This window comes from Narcine bancroftii, chromosome 6 (assembly GCF_036971445.1).
Source record: "Narcine bancroftii isolate sNarBan1 chromosome 6, sNarBan1.hap1, whole genome shotgun sequence".
In the NCBI taxonomy this organism is placed as follows: Eukaryota; Metazoa; Chordata; class Chondrichthyes; order Torpediniformes; family Narcinidae; genus Narcine; species Narcine bancroftii.
The window spans coordinates 41,788,314-41,811,851 of record NC_091474.1 but is presented as its reverse complement, the minus strand read 5'-3'; the positions used below and the strand labels follow the sequence as shown (position 1 = coordinate 41,811,851).

General features: G+C 41.9%; 1 protein-coding gene across 3 annotated transcripts in view; it reads left to right on the top strand.

Moving 5' to 3' along the window:
* Positions 1-23,538, top strand: part of LOC138736011 (engulfment and cell motility protein 2) — a 236,027-nt gene that overhangs the window by 138,280 nt on the left and 74,209 nt on the right. For all 3 annotated transcript variants that reach the window (XM_069884794.1, XM_069884795.1, XM_069884796.1), the window contains 3 exons: positions 3,082-3,238; positions 15,286-15,326; positions 20,724-20,796. In XM_069884794.1, coding sequence (XP_069740895.1) covers positions 3,161-3,238; positions 15,286-15,326; positions 20,724-20,796 — 192 coding nt within the window. In that variant the 5' untranslated portion in view covers positions 3,082-3,160. The remainder of the gene's footprint in view (positions 1-3,081; positions 3,239-15,285; positions 15,327-20,723; positions 20,797-23,538) is intronic.

Genomic DNA, 23,538 nt, shown 5'->3' with positions numbered 1-23,538 from the left:
TGGGTCTGGGCTGACGTCATCATCGCGATGTCATCAGCCTGCTTCTAAGCAGCTGCCTTCAGCGGTGGCATTGCCTTTATGGAGTGAGGTGGAGTGACTCACTTCACCTGTGAGACTACCTCCTGGAAGGATCAGAGTCCACATCCAGCATCCGCATCAGTGTTTTTATAAAAGTAGGTGAAGTGATGTAAAAGCGGAGAATATCCACTTTTACTTTCATTTTTTTTTCGACTATAAAAAGGCCTTTTGTGGTGTGGAAACTGTGAAGTATTGGACCGGAATTCAAAACACAGGATCACTAGAACAGCCAAGAAGATCACTGGTGTCTCCCTTTCCTCTGTTGCCGACATTTACAGGGAGCATTGCGTAAATAGAACACAAAGAATTATAGGACCTTTTCCATCCAGCACACACTATCTTTCACCCATTACTATCCAGAAGGAGGGTACAGAAGCATCATAATCAGGACTGCAAACTGAGATTGATCAACGAAATCCTTGGTTATCTCCTATGGGAACTACGTGACCTGCTGAGTTCCTCCAGCATTTCTGTTTTTATTACAATCACAGCATCATTCCAGAATATTTTTATATTTATTTCATATTCTATCTTTATGTATATATGAGATTATTAAATGCTGTGTACTGTATGTAATTGCACAGCAGTCGAGAAAAATGTTGATTTGTCAGGTTGTATATGTATTTTATTCATTAATTTAGAGATACACCATGGGTCGAGGCCCTTCCAGCTCACGCTGCCCAGATAAACTTGAACATCGAGCTGTATTTTTCCACTTCTCACATTTTTGTCTCCCCATCTGCTTTTAACTCCAGGCACCAGTGAATATGAAGCAATGTGGGAAGCAGCTAACACGACTATCTGGCGTGGCAGAGTTAGTCAGCGATTCCCTGCCCCAGGAGATGCAGTCTTCTCTCTGTACGCAGTTGAGTTGAGTGGGTGTGGGGAGAGAGAGCTGAGAACAGCATGATCAATCACTGAAAGTTTGCAGTCAGTCTGATGCTGGCTCAGTCACTGCTCAGGACCCTGCAACTCTGTCATGGGGAATACAGCATTGCTGGAATTTTACAAATAATATCTTCCTTCCTCTTGGACTCACATTGCTTCAAACAATGTTTCCATGGAGTGTAGTGGGTTCTTAGAACCCTTGCATCCATCAGCTTTTTTAAATTGCTTGCATCTAGCCAATTATTGGCGTGATGTGAGAAAAAAAAATCACTTTTGGATGAAGACCTGTTGGATTCATGTCTCACTGTTGGATCCTTTCTCCTGAAACCATAAAAAAAATTCTTCTTCACTCTATGAAGTAAAATGCACAAAAGATCCTGTGGAGTTTTAGCTGAACAGCAGCAGGAGAGTTTTCTGATGTCCTGGGCAATGTTTATTCCTTACTATCACCACTAAAGGGAATGTTCTACTCATTATCACATTCCGTTTGTGCCTGCTGTTAACCCACAATACAATTGTGTCTGCGCGTTAGAAGTATTAGGGCATTCTACGATCATATCAGACACTAAATAATTTTATATATTTTTTTAAAATTAGACATACAGCACGATATCAGGCCCTTTCGGCCTTCGATCCTGTGCTGCCCCCAATTACACCCAATTGACCCCTTTCCCTCCCCCCCCCCCCCCCCCGCCCTTCCCCGGTACATTGTTTGAATGGTGGGAGGAAATCGTAGTGCCTGGAGGAAACCCACACGGATACAGGGAGAATGTGCAAACTCCTGACAGACAGTGAGGGATTCAAACCCTGGTCACAGTCGCTGGCACTATAACAGCGTGGCACTAACCACGGCACTAGCCCATGCCGCCCTGATAAATGCAAGTACTTGCTTGTCAATCCTTGTACCCAGGGTTGTTCTTTTTGCAAATTGATGGCCATCGTAAAGACTTCTGAGGATAACTTTATCTAGCTTATAAGCTGAATTGTACATTACATGTGATAAATGTGGTTAATTACTGGAAAGTCCCAGCTACGCCTACATCCTGCAGCAGATTTAATTGGAGCATCAATCTGGAGTGAAGATGCAATTTCAATGTGAGCCAGAAATGCTCTTGGTGTCCAGTACACATTTTCCATCCCACCATTACCCATAGAAAGATAATTCCTACATCAACAATAGTCCACCCCTCCTCATAAACAAGATGACTACTTAAATCTTGTGCAATTCACAAATGTGCTCATTGTTTCTTGGAACATTTTTCTTCCTAGTACCATATCTGGAAAGTTTCATTAAAAACATCTATTGCTTAATGGTGAGTAGAGGCCATCCCCCTTCCAGCAAATTAAAACATTTTTATTTCCAATATCCCTGCCCCACTCTAATCATCATCACTCCTCCCCCACCCACTTTTTACCTCTGCATCAGAGTTTCCCCTGATAAAAGTAATTTTCCTTGGCAAAAGATGGTGCAGAAGCAGAGTGGTGTTTCACCAACTGTTACGTAGTGACAGCACTAAGTCCTGGGCAAAAGCTGTAACTGATTTTTTTTTCCTTTACAGGGTATCGTCCATGTAATTCATGCCACTAAATTCGGTCGATAGAGTCGGCAAATTGATTGTATTTACTGCTGGCATTTTCCTGTGCATTGCCCCTGAACTAGTATTTCAAGGAAAGTCTGACGACCCCCTTGTTCCCGAAGGCAATACTTCCTTTTGCTCTGCAGGATGTGATAGGGGGTCCATGAGCAAGTGGAAGACACTGGATGTGCTTGTGAGGAAACACTACAGGGCTACGGTTGAAGAGCATGGGTGTGAGATCAATAGAATAGCTACTCTAGAAGTGTGGCACAGACATGATGGACTAAGTGGCCTTCTGTACTGCAAGATATCAAAGTGCCAACCTCAGCTGAGTGTGCCGGTGACTACCTTCTGTGTGGGTGTATCACAGCTGGGCCTCCTTTCTAAACCTGGAGGCTCAGACTGGATAGAGATTAGCAAAGTCCATATTTATGTGGACGGCTTCTGATTTACGTGGTTAAGTTGTGCACTAAGGTATGAACCATTGCCACGTTGGTTGGAAAATGTAGATTTTTAATTGCAAATTCTTTCTGCACAGATTTGACCTCCAAATGCATCACGGTGCTGGCCAGTCCCTTTGAGCTGCAGTGGAGAAGGAGCTGGACTGTCTGTTCCCAATGCCACCCCCGTCAGACATAGTGAAGGTGGCAATCGAATGGCCAGGAGCTAATGCCCAGCTGATTGAAATAGACCAGGTGAGCAGCTGTGGTACTGAACCAGAGATCCTGTCAGCAGAAGCTGTGTCTTGTGGAAAGTGGGATGCATCATTGCCTCGGCTATCTACCTGCTAAGTATTTTCCAACATTTTCGGTTTTTATTTTGAATTTTCAGCATCTGCAGACTTTTTGCATTTTGTCCAAAACCAGTGCAGTCATTTGCCCCAGTGAAGAGGTGGAATTAACCAGGGTGTTTAGGGAGAGGGAAGGTGGGAGGAATTGTGTAGTGTAGGGTCTGGGAACTAACTTCAGACATAATGATGTGGGATGAGAACATTGTTGGACAAGTAGGGAGGGAGATGAAATATAGCCCATTTCACTCTGCCAAATAAACTAGCCAATTTAGCGGGTTCGTAGCCAGTAATCTGGCGGTGCAAAAGGTCCCAACCGGGCAGGGTGAATAAAAAATCAACCAGGCTGTGAGTCTTGGTGGGGGATAGTATCAGAGAGCCTGGCCGAGTTAACTCGTTAATTACTCTGTGGTAGTGTGAATGCTCAACCAGCTCCAGCAGGTGATGTTAGTGCATGTATCAGTCTGGTAGTATTATAAATAATCTTGAGATGATTTAAAGCACTCCACCGGCTGCCCTGTGAAATATAATTGCACAGTAATATTTTACAGGGAGGTCGGCTGTGCTGTCAGAGTGTACCTGTACTTTAAGTCATCTCAAGATTACTTACAATGCCTAATACAATGTAATGCTATGTAAATAGTTGTTATACTCTATTGTTTAGGGAATAATGACAAGCTGGGGGCGGTGGGTTTGTCCTAAGTTTGAACAGTCTGAAGACCATTGTGGTAGATTTTCCCACGGTCTTTTGTACATTGAGCGAGTGTGTGCTTTATTCCCGCTATGATTTCACTTCCCTGTGAATGCATAATACAACACTCATGATGTCACCGCTGGAGGTGGGGCCCCCTTTAGATCCAAGAGATCCAGATGAACCAGGTAAATCATGATCCAGTGTGAATGGATTACCAGGTGCTGCATGTTTATCCGCTTCCTAGGAGAGTTGGCGGTGTAAAAGGGGCTGTTGGAATCTCCATTCTGTACCATTGTGCAAGGTGCCATGTAAGACTCTGCCACAGGCAACTTCACCTGTGTACTATAAAGTTCTCTTTTTCATCTCGTGTCACTAAGTACATTTCCCAGCTACTGTTAAGACTTTCTTAAGAATCAAGCAAGTTCTCAATTCGACTTGGCAGAATCATACTATAAATCAGAATATTTCACTGCAAGCTGTTATGCCAATGCTACAGGTCTTGTTTTCTATCCACGTAACAGTTAGATGGTGCCCATGTGTTGGTTTTGCAAGAGAACAGAGTGTGAACTGCTAGGATGGAAGGTCCTGCTTTCCAGTCACTGACCTCCCTGGTGCAGCAGAGAACGTCGATGCCCTATTGATGACAGGTCTGTCTTCAGACACTGCAGCGTCATCTCCGAACCAGTTTGCTCCTTTTTTTTTCTCCTTTTTCAAGTGCAATTTCAAATCTTCCTTTGGATTCTAACCACTGATGCAAATGTTGCTTTCTTGGTGCCAATTTTTGTGTGATTTCACTCCTGTACCATTTCTTGAGATGTTTCTGTGTGACATACTGAAGACCAAGTGAAACATGGGAAGATGCTGTTACACGTTGTAAGCTTTTGGCTATCTCAAAATTGGTATTCTTTATAACTGTATTCTATTCTAGGATATTAGGCTCTCATGAGCTTCAGCTCAAGCAGTGGCCTCGAAGCCCTGGTCTACCAATGGGCCAAAGCTAAGGCTTGTGTTACAGCCTATGATCCAGTGAGTCAAGTGAGAACAAAGCTAATTACGTTGTTCCTTCATTTTCTTAAGGATTGGGAGTAAGTTGGGCCACATGCCTTTTGAGCTTGTCTGGCTGTTTAATTAGTTAATGGCTGCTTGTCTGCTCATCTTTGCTGTCACCTATTCTCCATATCCCCTCACTCCCTTAGGGTCAACGATCTTTTATCTCACCCTTGAACAAAGCCAGTATTCCCATGGTTGGATCTCTTTTGATTTAAATTTGTAATATTTTGCATGGTTGTGTTCTTCTTTGATGGTCTGTGCTCTGTTGCATAGTAAGATACCTGCGCTGTGGCTCTCAAGAAAGTTGCTAGTTTTCTGATATTGTCATAAGGTCAATAGGCCCAAGCTCTATTTTGAACAGCCCCCCCCCCCCCCCGCCCATCCTTATTAATGTGTGGTCGTCGTCACATAACTCTGAGACCATGGTCCACTGTATCCATGGCTGAACAATCTTCCAATAATATAGAGCCAGGGAATATAAATCGCCTGAGTGTCCTGCAAAGGAAGGGCATGAAGCAAATCTGGGCTCCCTCTAAAGTTGTAGGCATTGGCTTGGATCCAGGTGTTGAGTGTGTTAGTAGAGTTAGGATTTAATTGAATGACTCCTCTTGGTATCAGTAACAGGAGTTGAGCAAGGGGATATAGCTGCTGCTAATGTTTAAACAGGTAAGAGGTATAAGTGGAGCGGCCATTGTGTGAGCAGCCATAGTGTGGAGAGTTGAGACTTTGGCGAGAAGAGGCTGAGGTGGTGGTGTCGGAGTTGAGGTAAGGCCAATCCAGTTGAGGAATAAAAAGGGTTCAGCAAGAAGGCACAGGTAAGAGCAGGTTTTCTTTCCTTTCTCTTTTTCATTTAGCGTGGGAATGGCAGCCAGAGGAAAGATGATGCTTCTCTTGTAGTATGAGGATAGTCCATGAAGCCAACAGTATCCCTGACAGCTTAATTTGAGAAGTACACCCAGTTACAGCTCCTTACAAACCATATAAAGGAATCTGAGCTGGAGTGGGTCATTCGTGAGGCTGAGGGTGTAATATATGGGAATTACAGGGATACACACACACACCTAAGAGGCTGGAGTAAGGTAGCTGGGTGACAGTCAGGAGAGGGGAAAGGAACCGGCAGTCAGTGCAGGGAACCCCTGTGGCTGTCCCCTTAATAACTATTTTAGATACGTCGAGGGGGATGACCTACCAGGGACAAGCCATGGTGGTTGCATCTCTGGGATGGAGTCTGGTCTTGTGGCTAAGATTGGAAGGGAGGAGAGGCAAATCATCATAATAGGGATTCTATAGATAGGGGAACGAATAAGGAGTTCTGTGGAAGAGGTTGAGAATCCCAAATGGAATGTTACCTCCCAGGGGTGTCCTCCCTGATCACAGGGGAGGTACCAGAAGGTTGGAAATGGCACATGTAGTGCCCTTGTTTAAAAAGGTAATAGGAAGAATCTTGGGAATTGTAGCCCAGTGAGTCTTACATCAGTGGTGCTCAAACTATTGGAGAGGATTCTTAGTGGCAGGATTTATGAGCATCTCATCTTGCAGATAGACAACATGGCCTTGTGAGGGGTAGGTCAAGCTTCATCAGCCTAATTGGGTTTTTTCAGGAAGTAACAAAAGAAATTGATGAAGGTAGGGCAGTAGATGTGGTGTACAGGTAGACCCTAACTTACAATGGGTTTCGGTTCCACTGCTCTCATCATAAATTGAAATTAGGTGGAACAAAACGCGAGATTTGGAGGGGAAAGACAAGTGAGATTTTGCAGGGAAAAAGGCGAAATTTGGTGAAAAACTCAAGGACAGGATCATGATAACTGAAATATCATATGGCAGGACATCATAAGTAGGGGTCTATCTGTATATGGATTTTACTAAGACACTTGGCAAAGTCTCCCATGAGTAAACTGAAAGTCATGAGGCATTGGATCCATGTGGAACCTTGGATTCAGAATTGGCTTGCCTGCTGAAAGCAGGGGGTAGTAGTAGATAGAATGTATTCTGCCCAGAGGTCGATGACTAGTGGAATTCCACAGGCATCTATTCTGGGACCCCTGTTCTTTGTGATTTTTATAAATGACCTTGATGAGGAAGTAGAAGGACGAGTCAATAAGTTTGCAGGTGACATGAAGGTTGGAGGCATTGTGGATCATGTAGAAGACGGTCTTTGACAGATGTTCAATCTGAAAAAGTGAGGTATTTACTGCATTTGGCAGGTCAAACTTGGAGGAAGAGTACATGGTTAATGGCAGATTCTTAACAGTGTGGAAGAACAGAGAGACCTTGAGGTCATAATCCATTGATCTTTCAAGGTTGTGGTACAGGTTGATAGAGTAATTAAGAAGGTTATGGTGTGCAGGCCTTCTGGTATGTAGCATGGTTGGTGAATCATTACCTGAGGAGCTAAGAGGAACCGCAGTTAACCCAAGCCTGCTCGAGCATGGACTACGTCTAATGTTTAAACTTTCTCAAGGTTGCCAGGGTAACATTTTACAAGTGGAAAGATATGCAAGCTGGAACTGGGGAAAACCCTTGATGTAAAAATGGCAAATGCCTCTAATATTTGGCAGGTTAGGCAGCACTAACAGAGATAGAAGTGGAGTTCACGTTTCAGTTGATGACCTTTCATCAGAGCTAGGTAAACAAAATCAAAGTTGCAGAGAGGAGGAGGAATGTGGAGAACAAAATGAATGCCTATGACAAAATAGTGACCAAGACACTTGTGATGCAAGTGGTGATGGTGGTTGAGAGAGTGGGTGAGCCTTTGTTATAGGGAGATTGATGAGGTTCAGAGAGGGAGAGGGGGAAAAAGCAATGCCAAAACTGTGGGATGTGTTTAAATTCGGACTCCTCGAATAAAATAATGAAGGCTGCACCTGTGGGGAATAAGTCAAACCGAGTTAGTGTTACAGGTTGCTGAGCATTCATTCGTGCTGTAGTCAGGGAGTCTGTGGTTTTAATGGACAATGGTGGCCAACCTGCCCCTTGTGATGGAGAAGCTAAGAAAAGGAAGGGGTTAATGATGGAGTAAATAAAAGTGAAAGTTAGTAGAGAAGGTGGAGAAACCTTTGAGTTCTGTATGAAAGAACATCAAGAGTGATGTTCCAGAAAAAAATTTGAGGGGAATATTCATACACAAACGTGCTAGAAACTCAGCAGGTCAAAATGCAATTGTACTGCATATGACCCCTCATATGCAGATTTTCTTGTTTAACTGAGGGGAAGGATTGGTGGGGAGGAGCAGGGTGCCTCATTTGGGCTGAAGCAAACTGGGCTGAATGCTCCGTGTATTTGGCAGAGCTGCACACAGTTTGGACTCATGAAGGTTTTCCACACCTGTCGTTTTGAGGAAGTGAGTGGAGTTAAAAGAGAAGTTAAGTGTGAGACTACATTTGGGGCTCAAGCACTTGAGAAGCAACATATCTTCTTTTGAGTAGACAGCATTACATCTTCCAGGACTTGGTGCTGAATTTTGCAAACTTTGAGAATCAGGCTTTTCAGTTTGAACGATCATCAGCCTGCAATATTAATTCAGGTTTTTGCTTTCCAAAACTGACCACCTGAGTATTTCCAACATTATTTTTATTTAATATTTTCTCCATCTGTAGTTTTTCAACCTTTTCAGCAGTGGGATCTGACAGGGCAACATATGGTTCTCCAACTCTTGAGACCAGATGGACTTTGAGTGGGCATCAGAAAAGACCATTCCATGCATCTTTTCTCACAGGGTGGAGCGGTAACAAGAATCCTGTCAAATGCTGCTCTGTGAACTGATCTCTAACGATAGCTCTGGGCAGGATGTAAAAAAAAAGCCTTGGTTAATTAAGAGCTGACCCCAGGCAAAGTCACTTTTAACTCTCGAGCAAACTTCGCTTTGCACTTGTAAACCTGGTCCATGTTCTCAGAAGCTGGACGTAATGTGATGCCCAAAATGAGGCCACAGGAGAAACTGGAAAACTAGTGATCAAAAGTGCTTGAAACCCAAAAATTTGAGAGTATGGACACAATAGAAATAGGCCATTTGATGCTCAAGCTCTTGCTATCATTTCTTGATCCAATCTTTAAGCATTATCCTTTTGTCCCCTCTGTACCATTAAAAGTATCCTTGAGTGTTTCCATACATTTTGTTTCAGATACTCTCTGCAGGACTGAGTTCGACTTTCTCAACACTCTTTGGATAAGAATTTCTTCTGAATTCCCTTCTGGATCTGTTGATGATTGCCTTGTGTTCATGGCCATTCAAGCCCTTTCACCCAAAAACATCCACTTGATCAACATTTTCATTATTTAATGGACCTTCAGCTGCTTAAAGATTAAATGGACCCAGTCTATTCATTTTTTTCCTGAGGTTCTATCACATTCTTTGTAAATTGTACCCATCCCTTCTCTGGTTCCTCTACTCTCTTTATTTCTAAAATGACTGATAGAAATCTATGTAGCACAGAGGTTTTTTAGTAAACTGTAATTCCATTTCTACCCAGGAGCGGTGATTCACATATATTCAAATGTAATAGTAAAAGTAAATTACATCTATTAATCTCCCAATAGTATAATCTAAAATCTGGGAGTGATAATCCCCCATTTCACAAGATAAAGGAACAGAAGTAGGTCATTTGGCCATCATTTAACGGAGGTTTTTGAAGAAAGGCTTCATTTATACACGTTTTTTTGTCCCTTGCCAAATATATGCAGAAATAGCCAAATCCAGTGAGCTGAAAAAGGATTTGGGGATAAAAAATTGGTAAAGCTTGGAAAAAGATAAAAGAATTTAGGTAAAATATTCATTTTAATCAAATAATACATCCCATCTTTGTGATAGATAAGTGAGACCAATCTGATAATGATTGTTTAATCCTATGAAACAATACCCAGAAATCCTCTTTCAGTAAGTATTTATCATTTTTTTGTAATTGTAATTCCTAAATATTGAAAATGTTTTCACTGCTTAAATCAGAAAATTGGAATATCCTTCAAAAGCACCTTTTGTGGGCAAAAGTTCACTCTTGTGTAAATTTAGTTTATAACCTGAAAACTCACTGAATTTATCAAAAATATGTTTTGGTAGAGAAACTTCAGGATTTGAAATAAAGAGCAATAAATCATCTGCATAAAGTGATACCTCCCCTTATACCATTAAATTCTCCACACTGACAAAGAACAGCAGTAATGGTTCCAATACTATCAAAAAGCAAAGGACTTAAAGAACATCCCTGCCGTGTTCCTCATTGAGATTAAACATACGTTGGCAGTTTTAGGATCCTTCTTACCATTTTCCTTTTCCAAATTAACAAATAATTTGGGCTCAGTTTAGGAAATTCTTTGAAATTGAGGGTTTTTAACTAGAGAGTTCAATTATAGATAACAATCTATTTCAAGATGCAGGTTTCAAGGAATGACATAGAAAAGGTATTCAATGTTTCAAGGATCTTTTTATTCAAAATAATTTTGCTTCTTTTGAACAATTATCAGCTAAATTTAATCTTTCCAATAGGCAATTTTTTTAGATATTTACAAATTAGGCATTTTGTTCAGTCTAAGCTTTTAGATTTTCCACAAATTTCTAATACTAAAATTCTTGATCTGCTTTTTAATATACAATTTTATTTTCATGGTGGATTAATAGCATGTATTTATAATAATTTATTAGACTTAAATTCAAACCCCAATGGCTGGGATCAAAAGAGATTGGGAAAGAGACTTGAACGTAACTTTTTCAGATGACTATTGGGACTCTATTCCCAGTTTGATTCATGATTCCTCATTTTATGCAAGACATTGGTTATTACACATTAAGGTGGTACACAGAACTCGTATGTCCAATCTTAAATTATCCCGTTTTTATACAGACATTCATCCTTTTTGTGAGAAATGTAAATATTGTTTGAAGCCTCTCTGATTCATATTTTCTGGGAATGCCCAAATTTAGAGATTCTGGAAAGAGATTTTTCCAACTCTATCAACAATTTTCAAGATTAATTTGGAACCTGCCCGTTAATCACTCTGTTTGGTTTTTCTCGCGACTCAGATAAACCTTTATTGGCATCTTAGAAAAAAATCTTAGCTTTTACTACATTGATAGCCAGACGAGTTATTTTATTGGAATGGAAAGGAGATTCACCCCCTACTCATATGCAGTGTTATGTCTGAATTAACTTTAGAGAAAATTAGATATAATGTGAAAGATTGAAAATTTCAATTTATGAAATATTTAAAATGTTTTCACTGCTTATAATTTTTTTTAATAATTGGTAGAGTCACTAAGTATTTATACATTCTGGTAATTCTTTGTCTGTTCACCGGCGGATGCCAGTAATTCCTCATCATTATTGATTTCTTTTTCTTCTCAAAAAAGGTCACCTTGAATAGAGGGAGGGGTTTAGTTTAGTCCTTCAGGTTTTTTCTTATTTAATCCTTATTATTTTAATATAATAATCTAAAAATGGGTGTGACGTGGGTGCATTAATTACGTTTATTACTAAATGCAGTTATTTCAAGTAACTATTAATCTAGATATGCACAATTTATCACTCATTTATATTTTTTCCTCTCCCTTTGGTATGTATTTGCTTGTATAAATTGATTCATTATGTATTTGCCATTTATTATGTATGTTTAATATGTTAAACTCAATAAAAAATATTAAAAAGAAAATAAATCTATGTAGCACTTTGCTATCTAACTAGATTTTGCTACTTTGTCTTGAGACCCTGCATCAGGACTGTGAATGGGTGGGGTGGAGAAGATGGCTGGAAAATAGAGGAGGGGGATGAGATGGGCCAGCAGGTGATAGATGGATTGAGGAGGCATGAAGGATAATGGGCATCAGGACCCAGGTAGAGGAGGGAGTGGAGTGGGGAGGCAGGGAAGGTGGTGAAGGAGACCAGGAAAAAGAGGCAGATGGAGGCACTTAGGGCCAGATGAGTGAAGGGTTAAGGGGTCAGGTCTGGAGGGTAATGGTAAAGGCCATATCTTAGAAAGTTTTTCAATAATTTCCAAAATGCTATGTAAAGCTCACTGGTGGGTAATATCCTGGTCTGTCCCAACTGCCCTTCTTAACAATGTAACAACATTGGCCATTTCCTAATCCTCCAGAGCCTCACCTGTGCTGAGAGAATGTAAAGATCCATCAAAGCCCCAGGAATCTCCTCTCTTGACAGTCTCAAGATAGATAAGTCACCTGGTCCTAATGGAATGCATCCCAGGAAACTGAAAGAAATGGCAGAAGTTGTAGTAGAGACTCTGGTGATTACTTGCCAAAATTCTCTGGACCCTGGGCAAGTCCCGGCAGATTGGATGTAGACAAAAGGCAGGGAACTATAGGCCAGTTAGTTTAACATCTGTGGTTGGAAAAATGTTTGAGGCTATAATTAAAGAAGAAATAGTGCAGTTATCTGGAATGAAATGGATCCATCAGGCAGATGCAACATGGATTCAATAAAGATAGGTCCTGTTTGACAAACCTATTGGAGTTCCCTGTGGATATAATGACTGCGGTAGAGAGAGGGGAGCAGATGGGCGTAATTTACTTGGATTTCCAAAAGGCATTCAATAAGTTTCAACATAAAAGACTTGTACATAAGGATGCATAGAGTTGAGAGTGATTTATTAGCATGGACAGAGGATTGGTTAACCAATAGAAAGCCGTGTTGGGATACAGGGGGGGGGTTTCTGGTTGGCAATCGGGTGAATGGGATGCTGCAGGGATGAGTGCTGGGCTCACAACTGTTTACAATATACATTAATGATCTGGAAGAGGGGACAGAGTGTCGTATAAGTTTGTGGATGACACGAAATTGAGAGGAAAAGCAAATTGTGCAGAGGATATGGAGAGTCTGCAGAGAAATATATAGATAGGTTAAGTGAGTGGCAAGGGTCTTGCAGATGGAGTACACTGTTGGTAAATGTAAGGTTATCCACTTTGGAAGGGAAAATGAAAGATCAGATTATTATTTAAATGGACTTGAGAGTGCTTGTGCATCAATCACAAAAGATTGGTTTGCAGGTGGTGCAGGCTATCCAGAAAGCAAATGGAATGTAGGCCTTAATTACTAGAGGGATTGAATTTCGGAGTGGGGATATTATGCTGCAACTGTACAAGGTACTGGTGAGGCCCTATCTGGAGTACTGCATGTAGTTCTGGTCTCCTTACTTGAGGAAGGATGTACTGGCTTTGGATGCGGAGCAGAGAAGGTTCACCAGGTTGATTCCAGAGATCGAGTTATCTGGGACTGTACTTACTTGAATTTAGAAGAATGAGAGGGGATCTTATAGAAATGAATAAAATTATGAAAGGCCTAAATAAGATGCAGGTAGGTAACTTGTCCCCATTGGTGGGGGAGACAAGAACTAGGGGACACAGCCTCAAGATGCAGGGTGGTAGATTTAGGACAGAGATGAGGAGGAACTGCTTTTCTCATGATGGTGAATTTATGGAATTCACTGTCCAATGAAGCAGTGGAGGCTACCTCAGTGAATGTATTTAAGACAAAGTTGGACAGACTTTTACAAAGTTGGGGAATTAAGGGATATGGGGAAAAGAGAGATCGGTGGAGATGAGGCTATCATCAGATCAGCCATGATCTCATTGAATGGCCAAGCAAGCTCAATGGGCCAGATGGTCTACTCTTGTGCCTATTTCTAATGTTCTTATGTTCAACAGCTTGGAATGGATCCCATCAGGCTCTGGTCCTACCTAACCCTAATGTTCTTCAAGAGACCCAACACCACCTGCTTCTTAATAGCATCATGCCTGAGAAAAGCAGCACACCCTTCCCAGCTTTCACTATCCTCCATATCCAGGGGCCAGGCAGCATCCATAGAAGGCAAAAGAGTATCAATGTCTCAGGCTGAAATACTTCTGTTTACAGGTTTTGGCAAAAGGGGGTCATTTCAGATGGACGAGGAAGGCCTCATTGTGATGTGGCAGTGATAGAAAGGGATGGCATCCTCAAAAGAAATGGTGGGAAGAGATGACTGAAGGAGTCATTGGGTTTATAGTAAATGTCAGTGGATAGTTTGTCACCTGAGATGGAAGCAGAGACATTCATAAAAGAGAAGTATTGGAAATGGTCAAGTGGATTTGAGAGCAAAGTGAACATTAGTGACCGAGATGAGTTCTGCATGGGTGCAGGAAGCAGTGGATGTAATGGAGAAATAACTGGCAAATGGTATCAGAGATCGTCTGGAACAGGAACTGTTCCATGTAGCAAATGAAAAGAGAGCTATGGGCAGTGGCAACACCTTTGATTCTTAGAAAGCAAAAGAGTATGGAAGGGTAATAGCGAAACGCTATTAGAGCGCCAGCCTCCCTGGTTTGAATTCAGCATTTTTTTAAGGAGCTTGTATGTTTTCCCCGTGTCTGTGTAGGTTTCATCTGGTTTTCCAGTTTCATCCCTCCCTTTGAAAATGAACGGATTAGTAGTTTAATTGGTGTATTTAGGTGACACGGGGTATGGACCAGAAGGGCCCGTTACCATGCTGCATGTCTAAATTTTTTTTAATTGTTCAGGGTAAGAACCATTTCTGCCAGGTAAATGAGAGTGTTAGTGGAAGGGAGCTGGTTGGATCTTCGCAGACAGAAGAAGGGGGCTTTAAGGCCTTCCTAATGGGGGATGATGGTGTACAAAGGCTGTGAAGATAAGGAGGCCAGGGCCAAGGAATCAAAGTTGTTAAAATAGTAGAGAAAATGCAAGGCATCTGGATGCAGGTGGGAAGGGGTTGGATAATGGGAAACAAGACAGAATTGAGATATGTGAAGATAAATGCAATGGGACAAGAGCAGATAGAAATAATCGGCCTACTAGGACAGTCTTGTTTGTGGATCTTGGGCAAAAGAAAAAAGTGGGAAGTGCAGGATTGGGGCAGTATCAGGTTGGAGGATGTGTTTGGAGATCCCCTAATGTGACGAGATCTGTGCCAGTGACCTGACACTTGTTGATGGGATCATGACCCAGGGGTAGGTATAAGGAGGGTCTGAAATCCAGAAGACCACAGACAAACACAATCCTATGGGAGGATTGAGAATTGAGGTTGTGGGGGAAAAGATCATATGAATTTCCCCTACAAAAGTGAGATCTATTACCCTGTGCGTATGAGCACTTACAAGTGAAGCCAATACTTTTAAGTTGGTGGAGAATTGGTACAACTGCTATAAGATTATGTCATCTGAAATTTTACCTGTTTGGGTTGATTGCTAACTATTAACTCTTTGTCCTTTGCAGAAAAAGCCACTGATTGCAATTATCAGAGAGGTCTGCGATGGGTAAGTACCACAAAGCAAAGCAGCATGTGTTTAACAAAGGTTACTTGATGTTGTCACTGGGGAAAGGCACTGCTGTGTTTTAGTAGTTGGTCAGAGAAGTTGAAAGGTGTAGCAAGATAATGAAGCAGGTTTATGGGAGGGACAATGTATACTGTGAATGAATTTAGATAAGTGTCTGTAAAATTATATGGATTTTTTTTTTAATTGTTACAACATGGAGGAAGCTGACTCCAACCATTGAAATCCATGCCGCCCAATTATATGATTAACATATCAACGGCGTATGTCTTTGGAAGGAGGGAGGAAATGTCACTCATGTCTTGAACAACTTCAACACAATATCCCAACTCCTATACTAAATACAATACACAAAAGTACTACTCAGTTGATTTATGAAGGCCAATGTTTGGAAAGCTCTCTTTACGACCCTACCCGCGATTTCAAAGAATTCTATTCTGCCATGCTCCACAGTTCCCCATCATTTATCGTGTAAGTTCTACCCTAGTTCATCCTCTCAATATCTCACACTTGTCCACATTAAATTCTAGCTATCATTTTACAGCGCTTTTTTTTGTACAGATGGTTCAGATCCCGTTGGGTTTTGAGAGCCTTCCTTGTTTTTCACTACCTCCTGCCCTCCCCCCCCAACCCCCACAATCCTAATGTCATCTGCATTATCATCCAGGTCGGTGGTGTATGGACCCAGCACTGATCCCTGAGACCCACCATTAGTCAGATGCCTCCAATCAAAGAGGCAATCCTGTGCTACCACACTCTGGCTTCTTCTCCCACAAACCTCCCACGTCTAATCCAATCCTGGATGCCAGGCAAGTGAATCTTCTTGACCAACTCCCATGCAGGACTTGTCAAAGGTCCAATTAAAGGCCATCTAGACATCATCCTGCCTTTCCTGGTAACCTCCTCAAAAAAAGATTAATTAGATATTACCTACCATACAAAAAGTTATGTTGACTATTCCTAATCAGTCCCTGCTATTCCAAGTACTTGTATATCTAGTCTATATACCTCCCAACAACTTACCCACCACTGATGTCAGGCTCACTGGCCTACAGTTTCCTGGATTATTCTTACAGCATTTCTTAAACAACAGAACAACTTTAGCTCTCCTCCAGTCCTCTGACACCTCACCTGTTGCGTTTCAAATACCTCTGCATGAGGCTTCCTCATGGATCGAGGAAATATCTTGTCAGGGTCGGGAGATTTGTCCACCCTTATTTGGCTCAAGATGGCAAGCCTCCTCTGTCATTTCTATAGGGTCCATGAGCTCACTGCTGTTTTGCCTATTTACTTCTACAGACTGCATCCGTCTCCCGAGTAAGTACAGGTACAAAAGAAAACTATTTAAGATCTCTCCCATCTTTTTTGGCTCCATGCGAAGTTGCTTTCTGCCAAGTTGAATCTTCTAATTCCCTTAATTTGAAGGAGAAATTTCCTGGGCCTTGGAGAAAGGAAAATGTATATGTGTGAATGCAGTGATGTTCCTGATAGTCTGCTCAGCTCATAGAATGGTCTCTTGAGTAAAGTATGTGTGGGTTTGCCACCAGTGGAAGCGCATCCCTAAACTTCAAGCGTAAAGAGGAAAATTATAAAGACAATTGGATAGGTTGTCTGGTTGTTGTGGAAGGAGTTGAGAAAGAGGAGGGGTTGGGGTGAGAGAGTGAAGAGATGAGGAGACAGAGACATTTGAGGAGTGGGCTGTCATAATCAGCCATACAAATTAAAATCAACATGTTGCAAGCTGAGAGTCAGTTCAAGACCAGCTACTTGTATTTCCTGGTGATTTGCCTTCACTTTTTTACTTTGTCTTTCCCTTATTTAAAAGACTGCCTAGGAGGGTTGTACCTGGCAACTCCCTTGACACGTTTCTTGGATTGCCCTGCCTTTTATGCTTTGATTCTTTCTGTCTCTCTACTCTTTTACCTGTCCTTGGGTACCTTATTGGCCAAAGTTATTAATCGTCTTTTGAAATCTCTCTTTCCATAACTGATGCAAGATGTCATTGAATAAGCAACTGTGGAAGTTTTGCTACATTAAATAGGCTCTATAAATACAAGCTGCTGCTTTGTACCTGTTATAAGTCCTAAACTTTATCTGCACATAGTCTGTATCAGCCCACTTTGTCTGAGTTCAGGAAGTGCTGTGCGAGAGACCACACATGGGAAGAAACCTCATTCCCTTTGGACCACTCCGGTCGAGCCCTTTAAACTGCAGTGTAAAATGGGGTTAACCGGGCAATTTGCCCAGTTAGTGCCCCAGTTACGCAGCAGTTAGAAAGGGTCCAACCGGGTCAACCCTTTCAGAACCCAACCCTCAGAGGTAGTCAGGGAACCCAGTTAAACTTACCTAGGTCTCGTCCACAGCCGATTTGGAAACGAAAATGGTCGACCCGCTTATTCCGGTGATATCAGCGCTGGCGTGCGTGTGTCACCAGGCAGCCTGCATCCGAAGATCCGGCAGTACTTCCGGTGAGTGTGTGATGTATCATTGTGGGGACGGAATCCTCCTTAAATCGCCAGGTTGGCGATTTAATGGGTCAATCCCCCTGCAAATTAAAAGGTGCTTCTAGCACCTTTGCACCAGTAATCACACCCGGGTCCCAGGAGGGATACCCAGGTGCTGCAATTTAAAAAGGGCTATTACCAAACCATCCAGGCAGATCCAAAGCAAATTTGTTCCATCCTGCAATCATAGTGTTGGAGGGGAATTGTAAAATCACAGTCATTAACTTGAGCACAATCTAGTCAGCATTTTCTTATTCAGCATAGCCTTAATCATACTCAGTGTGTGGGAAGTACATTTATCCAAGCTGGTAACATTAGTGCACCCCAGCAGAAATTCTTCACTATGAACTCCAGATTGTTCGGCTCTCTGCTGTGCGTTCTGAAGGTCATGTAATAAAATATCTGTGTTCCCAACCCTGCAGAGCATTCTTTAGAGAGGGAGGAGGGGTTAGTAGTTTGACATTGGGGAGCCAACCTGTGGGATTGTGAAACTGATGAGGGAAGAGAATGAAAGGGTTTCATGGAATAAAAGGAGAAGGTGATAAAGAAAATGAAACAATACATAAAAGGTAAAGAGTATAAAGTGGGAGATTAGGGGATGAATGAGTTAAACTCTGTAATTTACAGGAGCTGCATCATTTAAATTCACATTTTTAAAATATGAATTCCAACAAATTCCAACAAATTCCAACATACAGCACAGTAACAGACCATTTTGGCCCATGATTCCGTGCCACCCAATTTACACCCCATTAACCTACAACTCCCAGTACATTTCGAACGGTGGGAGGAAACCCATGCAGACACGGGAAGAATGTACAAACTCCTGACGGACAGCATGGGATTTGAACCCTGGTCCCAATCACTGGTGCTGTTAAGGTGTTGCCCAATATCCAATTGCATTCCTATGATGCATAGAGCAGTGTGTTCCTCAGATCATTCCATGGTTATCCTGGATCCTTGGTGGAACTATCCAGGGCATCCCACTGCTCTATGTACTTGATTCTGCTGTTTTCCCCCCACCCCCTTCAAGTATCCATCCAATTCTTCTTTAGAATACTGAAATTTGATCTACTTCTACCGCCCATTTTAAGTGACTAAATCGTGATGACACTGCATTTTTATAATGATGTTTCTTTCAAAGATCTTAGGATCACAATGGTAACCATTCAGAAGTAGGCCATTCAGCCTTTAGAGCCTAGACTAGCTCTCCACAATGACTTCTGAATTTTTTTCCATTTGTACCAAATTGGCTGCCTCCAGTGGTTAGTGAGTGAAGCAGACTTTGGTCTTGTTGCCAGCCACATCACTCCTGACTCTAGTTATTGATCCTTCCTCCAACAGATGCAGTCCTATCTGTGTACTCTGCCTGAATGTCTCTACAATTTCTCTCCACCTTTTCAGAGTTTTGTGCTGTCGAGAAATGTTGTAATTGGAATAGTAGAGCAGAAGAACAGCTTTTCGGTTCATGTGTCTTTGCCAAACACGATGCCCAAATGGTCTAAAAAGTTCGGTGGCCCCTGCTTTACAGTATTCCTGAAACTTATGAGCTCTTCTTGGAACCTTACTCCTTCCTGTCAGACATGCAGAGATCAGTTTATCCTCCAGCTCTGGTCCCCTGTGGTTGAGTGTGACCAACTGGCCGTTCTTTCTGTATGCTTGGTTGTCCAAGGCTCACAGCATTGTAGATTATCATTCTAAATTTGCTGTGTTTATAGCAATTTGTATCAGCATCTTTTATCGATGCATTATTGGACAAAAATGAATATCAAGCAAGAAGCGAGTTGAAGAAAGAGGGAGTATTGTCTTTGGTCAGGTAGCAGCTTGTTTTTTAAGTTAAATAAATGTGGGATTTTTTTGCCTTTTCATGTTTCTTTATGATTAATGTGTTTTTGTTTTAGTTATTTTGTGTTGTGGGGAGGAAGGGAGATAAAACCAGACTCAGTAGAAGAAATGTAAATATACTTGATGAATGTAATTGTTGTTCTGTGAATTACTGGAACTGTCTGAGTTTGGAAAAATCATAAATAAAATACTGGAAAAAAAAGAAAGAGGGAGTATACGGGAGGATTTTGAGTTTAAAGCTGAAAGCGGTTTCGTCATTTGAGGGGGAAAAAGATATCCAAGGCTGTGGTTGAGGGGACGCAGAATGTGTGTGACTGATCCTGTTACCCAGGAGAAACTGAAGAGCAGTGGAGCAGCAGGGCTGGAGCACTCCCCAGTGGGGAGGAGGCAGAGTAACTATTCCTTTTCGTGTGAGGTGAATCGAGCTGGGAGAGAGATAAGGGACCAAAACCTGCAGGACATTTACTCGCCTCTGAATAAATCTATTTCTACTCTGGTTTTGATCGGATGCTGTCAGAATAATTGAAGCTTTAAAGTAAAACCCGAAAATCTGCAGATGCCGTGGTTGAAATAAAAACACAAAGCTGGAGAAACTCAGCAGGTCAAGCACTGTCCTTGATATAACAAAGGTAAAAATGTATAACCAACATTTCAGGCTTGCACTCCTCATCAAGTTATTCAAGTTGGTGGCTGGAGCACTCCATCCATCTCAATAGAGTATTAGGGGAGTCGAAGCAAGTAATTGGAGTCAATGTCAAATTTGCCAAAGACTAACTGGAGAGACTGGTCACTCCTTTTCCCGTGTTCCTGATTGTAATACAGTACAATAATGGATTGTATTGTCATCTCATGATCAAGTATCTCAAGCTTGTGCGAACTTTTATTGATAGCTAATTATTGTGAATTACTGATGTTTATTAAGTTTGATCACCAATTACTGTGATTCTTATCACTGTTCCTGGTGGCTGATTACTGTTCATCCTACAGAAGGAGATGGTTTGCTTGCAATGGTGTTTGTGTTTGTTTGCAGCTGGTCCTTACCCAATGCAGAGCACTACACGCTTCGCTACGCTGATGGGACTCAGCTGTACATCACTGAGAAGGTCAGTTCCTTCTGTACAAATTTACAAAAGCTTTGTGTTTAATTTTCTGAGTAATTCTGAGCAGATATTACACATGCAACATACATGTAATGTTTGGGACAAAGGCTTTTTTTCCCTTTATTTGCCTCTATACTCCACAGTTTTAAATTTGTAATCAAGCAATTCACTTGTGATTAAAGTGCACATTCCAAATTTTATTCAAGGGTATTTTGATTTAACCATGTAGAAAATACAGCGTTTTATACATAGTCCCCGCATTTCAGGGCACCATCCTATTTGGAACATAGCAATGGGATGTATATTAAAGTAATCATGTATAGAACTTCGTTGCGTACCCCTTGGATGCAATGACTGCTTTAAGTCCGTGATTCATCAGTCCCTTTCACACTTGCATCCCACTAAATCGGCTATTCAGTGTCCTGGGATATGAATGGGGGTTTGGCTTTTCACACTTGACCACTCCTAACTGGGACACTGAACACTTTCACACTTGCAAAGAGCCATCCCCGGGGTTAGGACTGTTCTACCTTCTACCGGTGACGTCAAGATGTATCGAATGATGGTGGACCTGCCCTAAATCCTGATCAATGCATTACGATCTTATATTTGAACAAAATTAATCATGCGTAATTATAACATAAATAAACTTTAAGTACAGCACAGTATGAGCCCTTCAGCCCCTGTTCTTGTTGTGACGACCTATATAAACCTTCATAAGGAACCGTGGGAAAGTGCGAGCAATAAACACCAATAGCAAGCAATTTTTAGACAGGGTGGGAAAGTTGGTAGTGATATAGCGTTCAATTTATACAGCGTGGGAAAGTTTGTAGCGCTCTCACGTATAATTTATAAATACCATGGGGAGAAACTGATGGTGGACCTGCCCTCCCAGAATTCCATGTGGCAGAGAAAGCCCAGCTGCATACATGAGGCATTCAAAGAGGGGTTTCTCTGTCGCACGGCATTCTAGGAAGTTAGGTCTGCCATTTCTTTTTTTCCATGGTCTTTATAAATTGCGCGCTATAGCACTACCAATTTTCCCATACTGTTTAAAAATTGTCCACTATTGTTGTTTATTGCTGTTTATTTCCTCTCTCTCTCTCTCTCTCTCTCTCTCTTTCTCTCTCCCTCTCCCCACCCCACCCCCACCCCCACAGCGTCTTTCCCATGGCAAAGCTTATACCTTCATTTTAATCTTTTCTTCCTGCACTCACGCAAAAACTTGGATAATTTCAATCCCACAATGCAATTACCCATTTCACACTTGCCTGATTGCAACAACGGTGTTTACAGACACCAGGGGTTGTACTACGGGTCAAGGCCATCAGCATGAGATAACATCATCTGACGCCGGCTTTGAGCTGTCTTTACTTACACACTTGACACTTTAAAGGCCGATTGGCGTTTGATTCCTGGGATCACTTGCAAGTGTGAAAAGGGCTATAGACATCATTAGGTACTGAGTATCTTCCCTGTGATGTTCTGCCAGGCCTCTGCTCCAGCCATTTTCTGCTCCTGCTTATTACAGGGGCTTGACCCCTACGTTTTCTCTTTAGCATGTGGAAGACATGAACAATTGGATTTAGATCGGGTGACTGATTTGGCCATTCAAGAATGTTCCAGTTTTTAGCTTTGAAAAACTCCTTTGTTGCTTTAGCAGCATGTTTGGGATCATTGTCTTGCTGTAAGATAAAGTGCCGTCCAATGAGTTTGGAGGCTTTTGCTTGAACCTGAGCAGATGCTTCTATACACGTCAGAATTCATTTTGCTACTGCCATCAGCAGTTACATCATCAATGAAGAAGAGTTCGCCAGTATCTGTGGCAGCCACACATGTCCAGGCCACAACACCCCACACCACCAGTTCCACAGGTGAGGTGGTTTGCTTTGGATCTTGGGCAGTTCCTTAACGCCTCCACATTTTGCTCATGCCATCACTCTGATACAGGTTAATCTTGGTCTTCTATGTCCACAAGATCATATTTCCAGAATTCTGCAGACTCTTTTAAATACTTCTTGGCAAACTGTAATCTGGCCATCTTGTTTCAATGGCTAATTAGTGGTTTGCACCTTGCAGTATAGCCTCTGTATTTGAAGTCTTCTCCAGACAGTAGTCATTAACACGTCCACACCTGTCTTCTGAAGAGTGTTTCTGATCTGTCGGACATACATTTGGGGATTTTTCTTCATTATGATGAGAATTCTCCTGTCATCAGCACTGGAGGTCTTCCTTGGTCCACCAGACCCTTTGCAATTACTGAGCTCACCAGTATTCTCTCATCTTAACGATATTCCATGCAGTTAATTTTAGTATTCCTAAGGTGTGAGCGATGTTTCTTACTGTTTTACTCAGTGTTTTTCAACTTCATAAAAGCTTCTTTGACTTTCATTGGGCTCAACTTTGGTCCTCGTGTTGAAAAATGGCAACTACAGACTCCAAAGGTGATCAAAAGCTCAGAAGCAAGTCTAGCTCTCTTATATCTGCACCAATGTCCGTGAACACTCCGGCTAGTTGGTTGGTGCAGATTTTCAATACCCTGCCAGGTACGCCGTCAGGGCCTGGCGTCTACCTCTCTTACACCTGCACCAATAAAGCAATTAAACATTCCTGAGTACTCACAAACACCTGTGAAGCCAAATGTCACAAACATTATGGTGCCCTGAGATCGAGAAGGAGACTATGTATGAAAAGTGCAGTAATTTCTACATGTTTTTTCTACATGGTTAAATCAAAATACCCTTG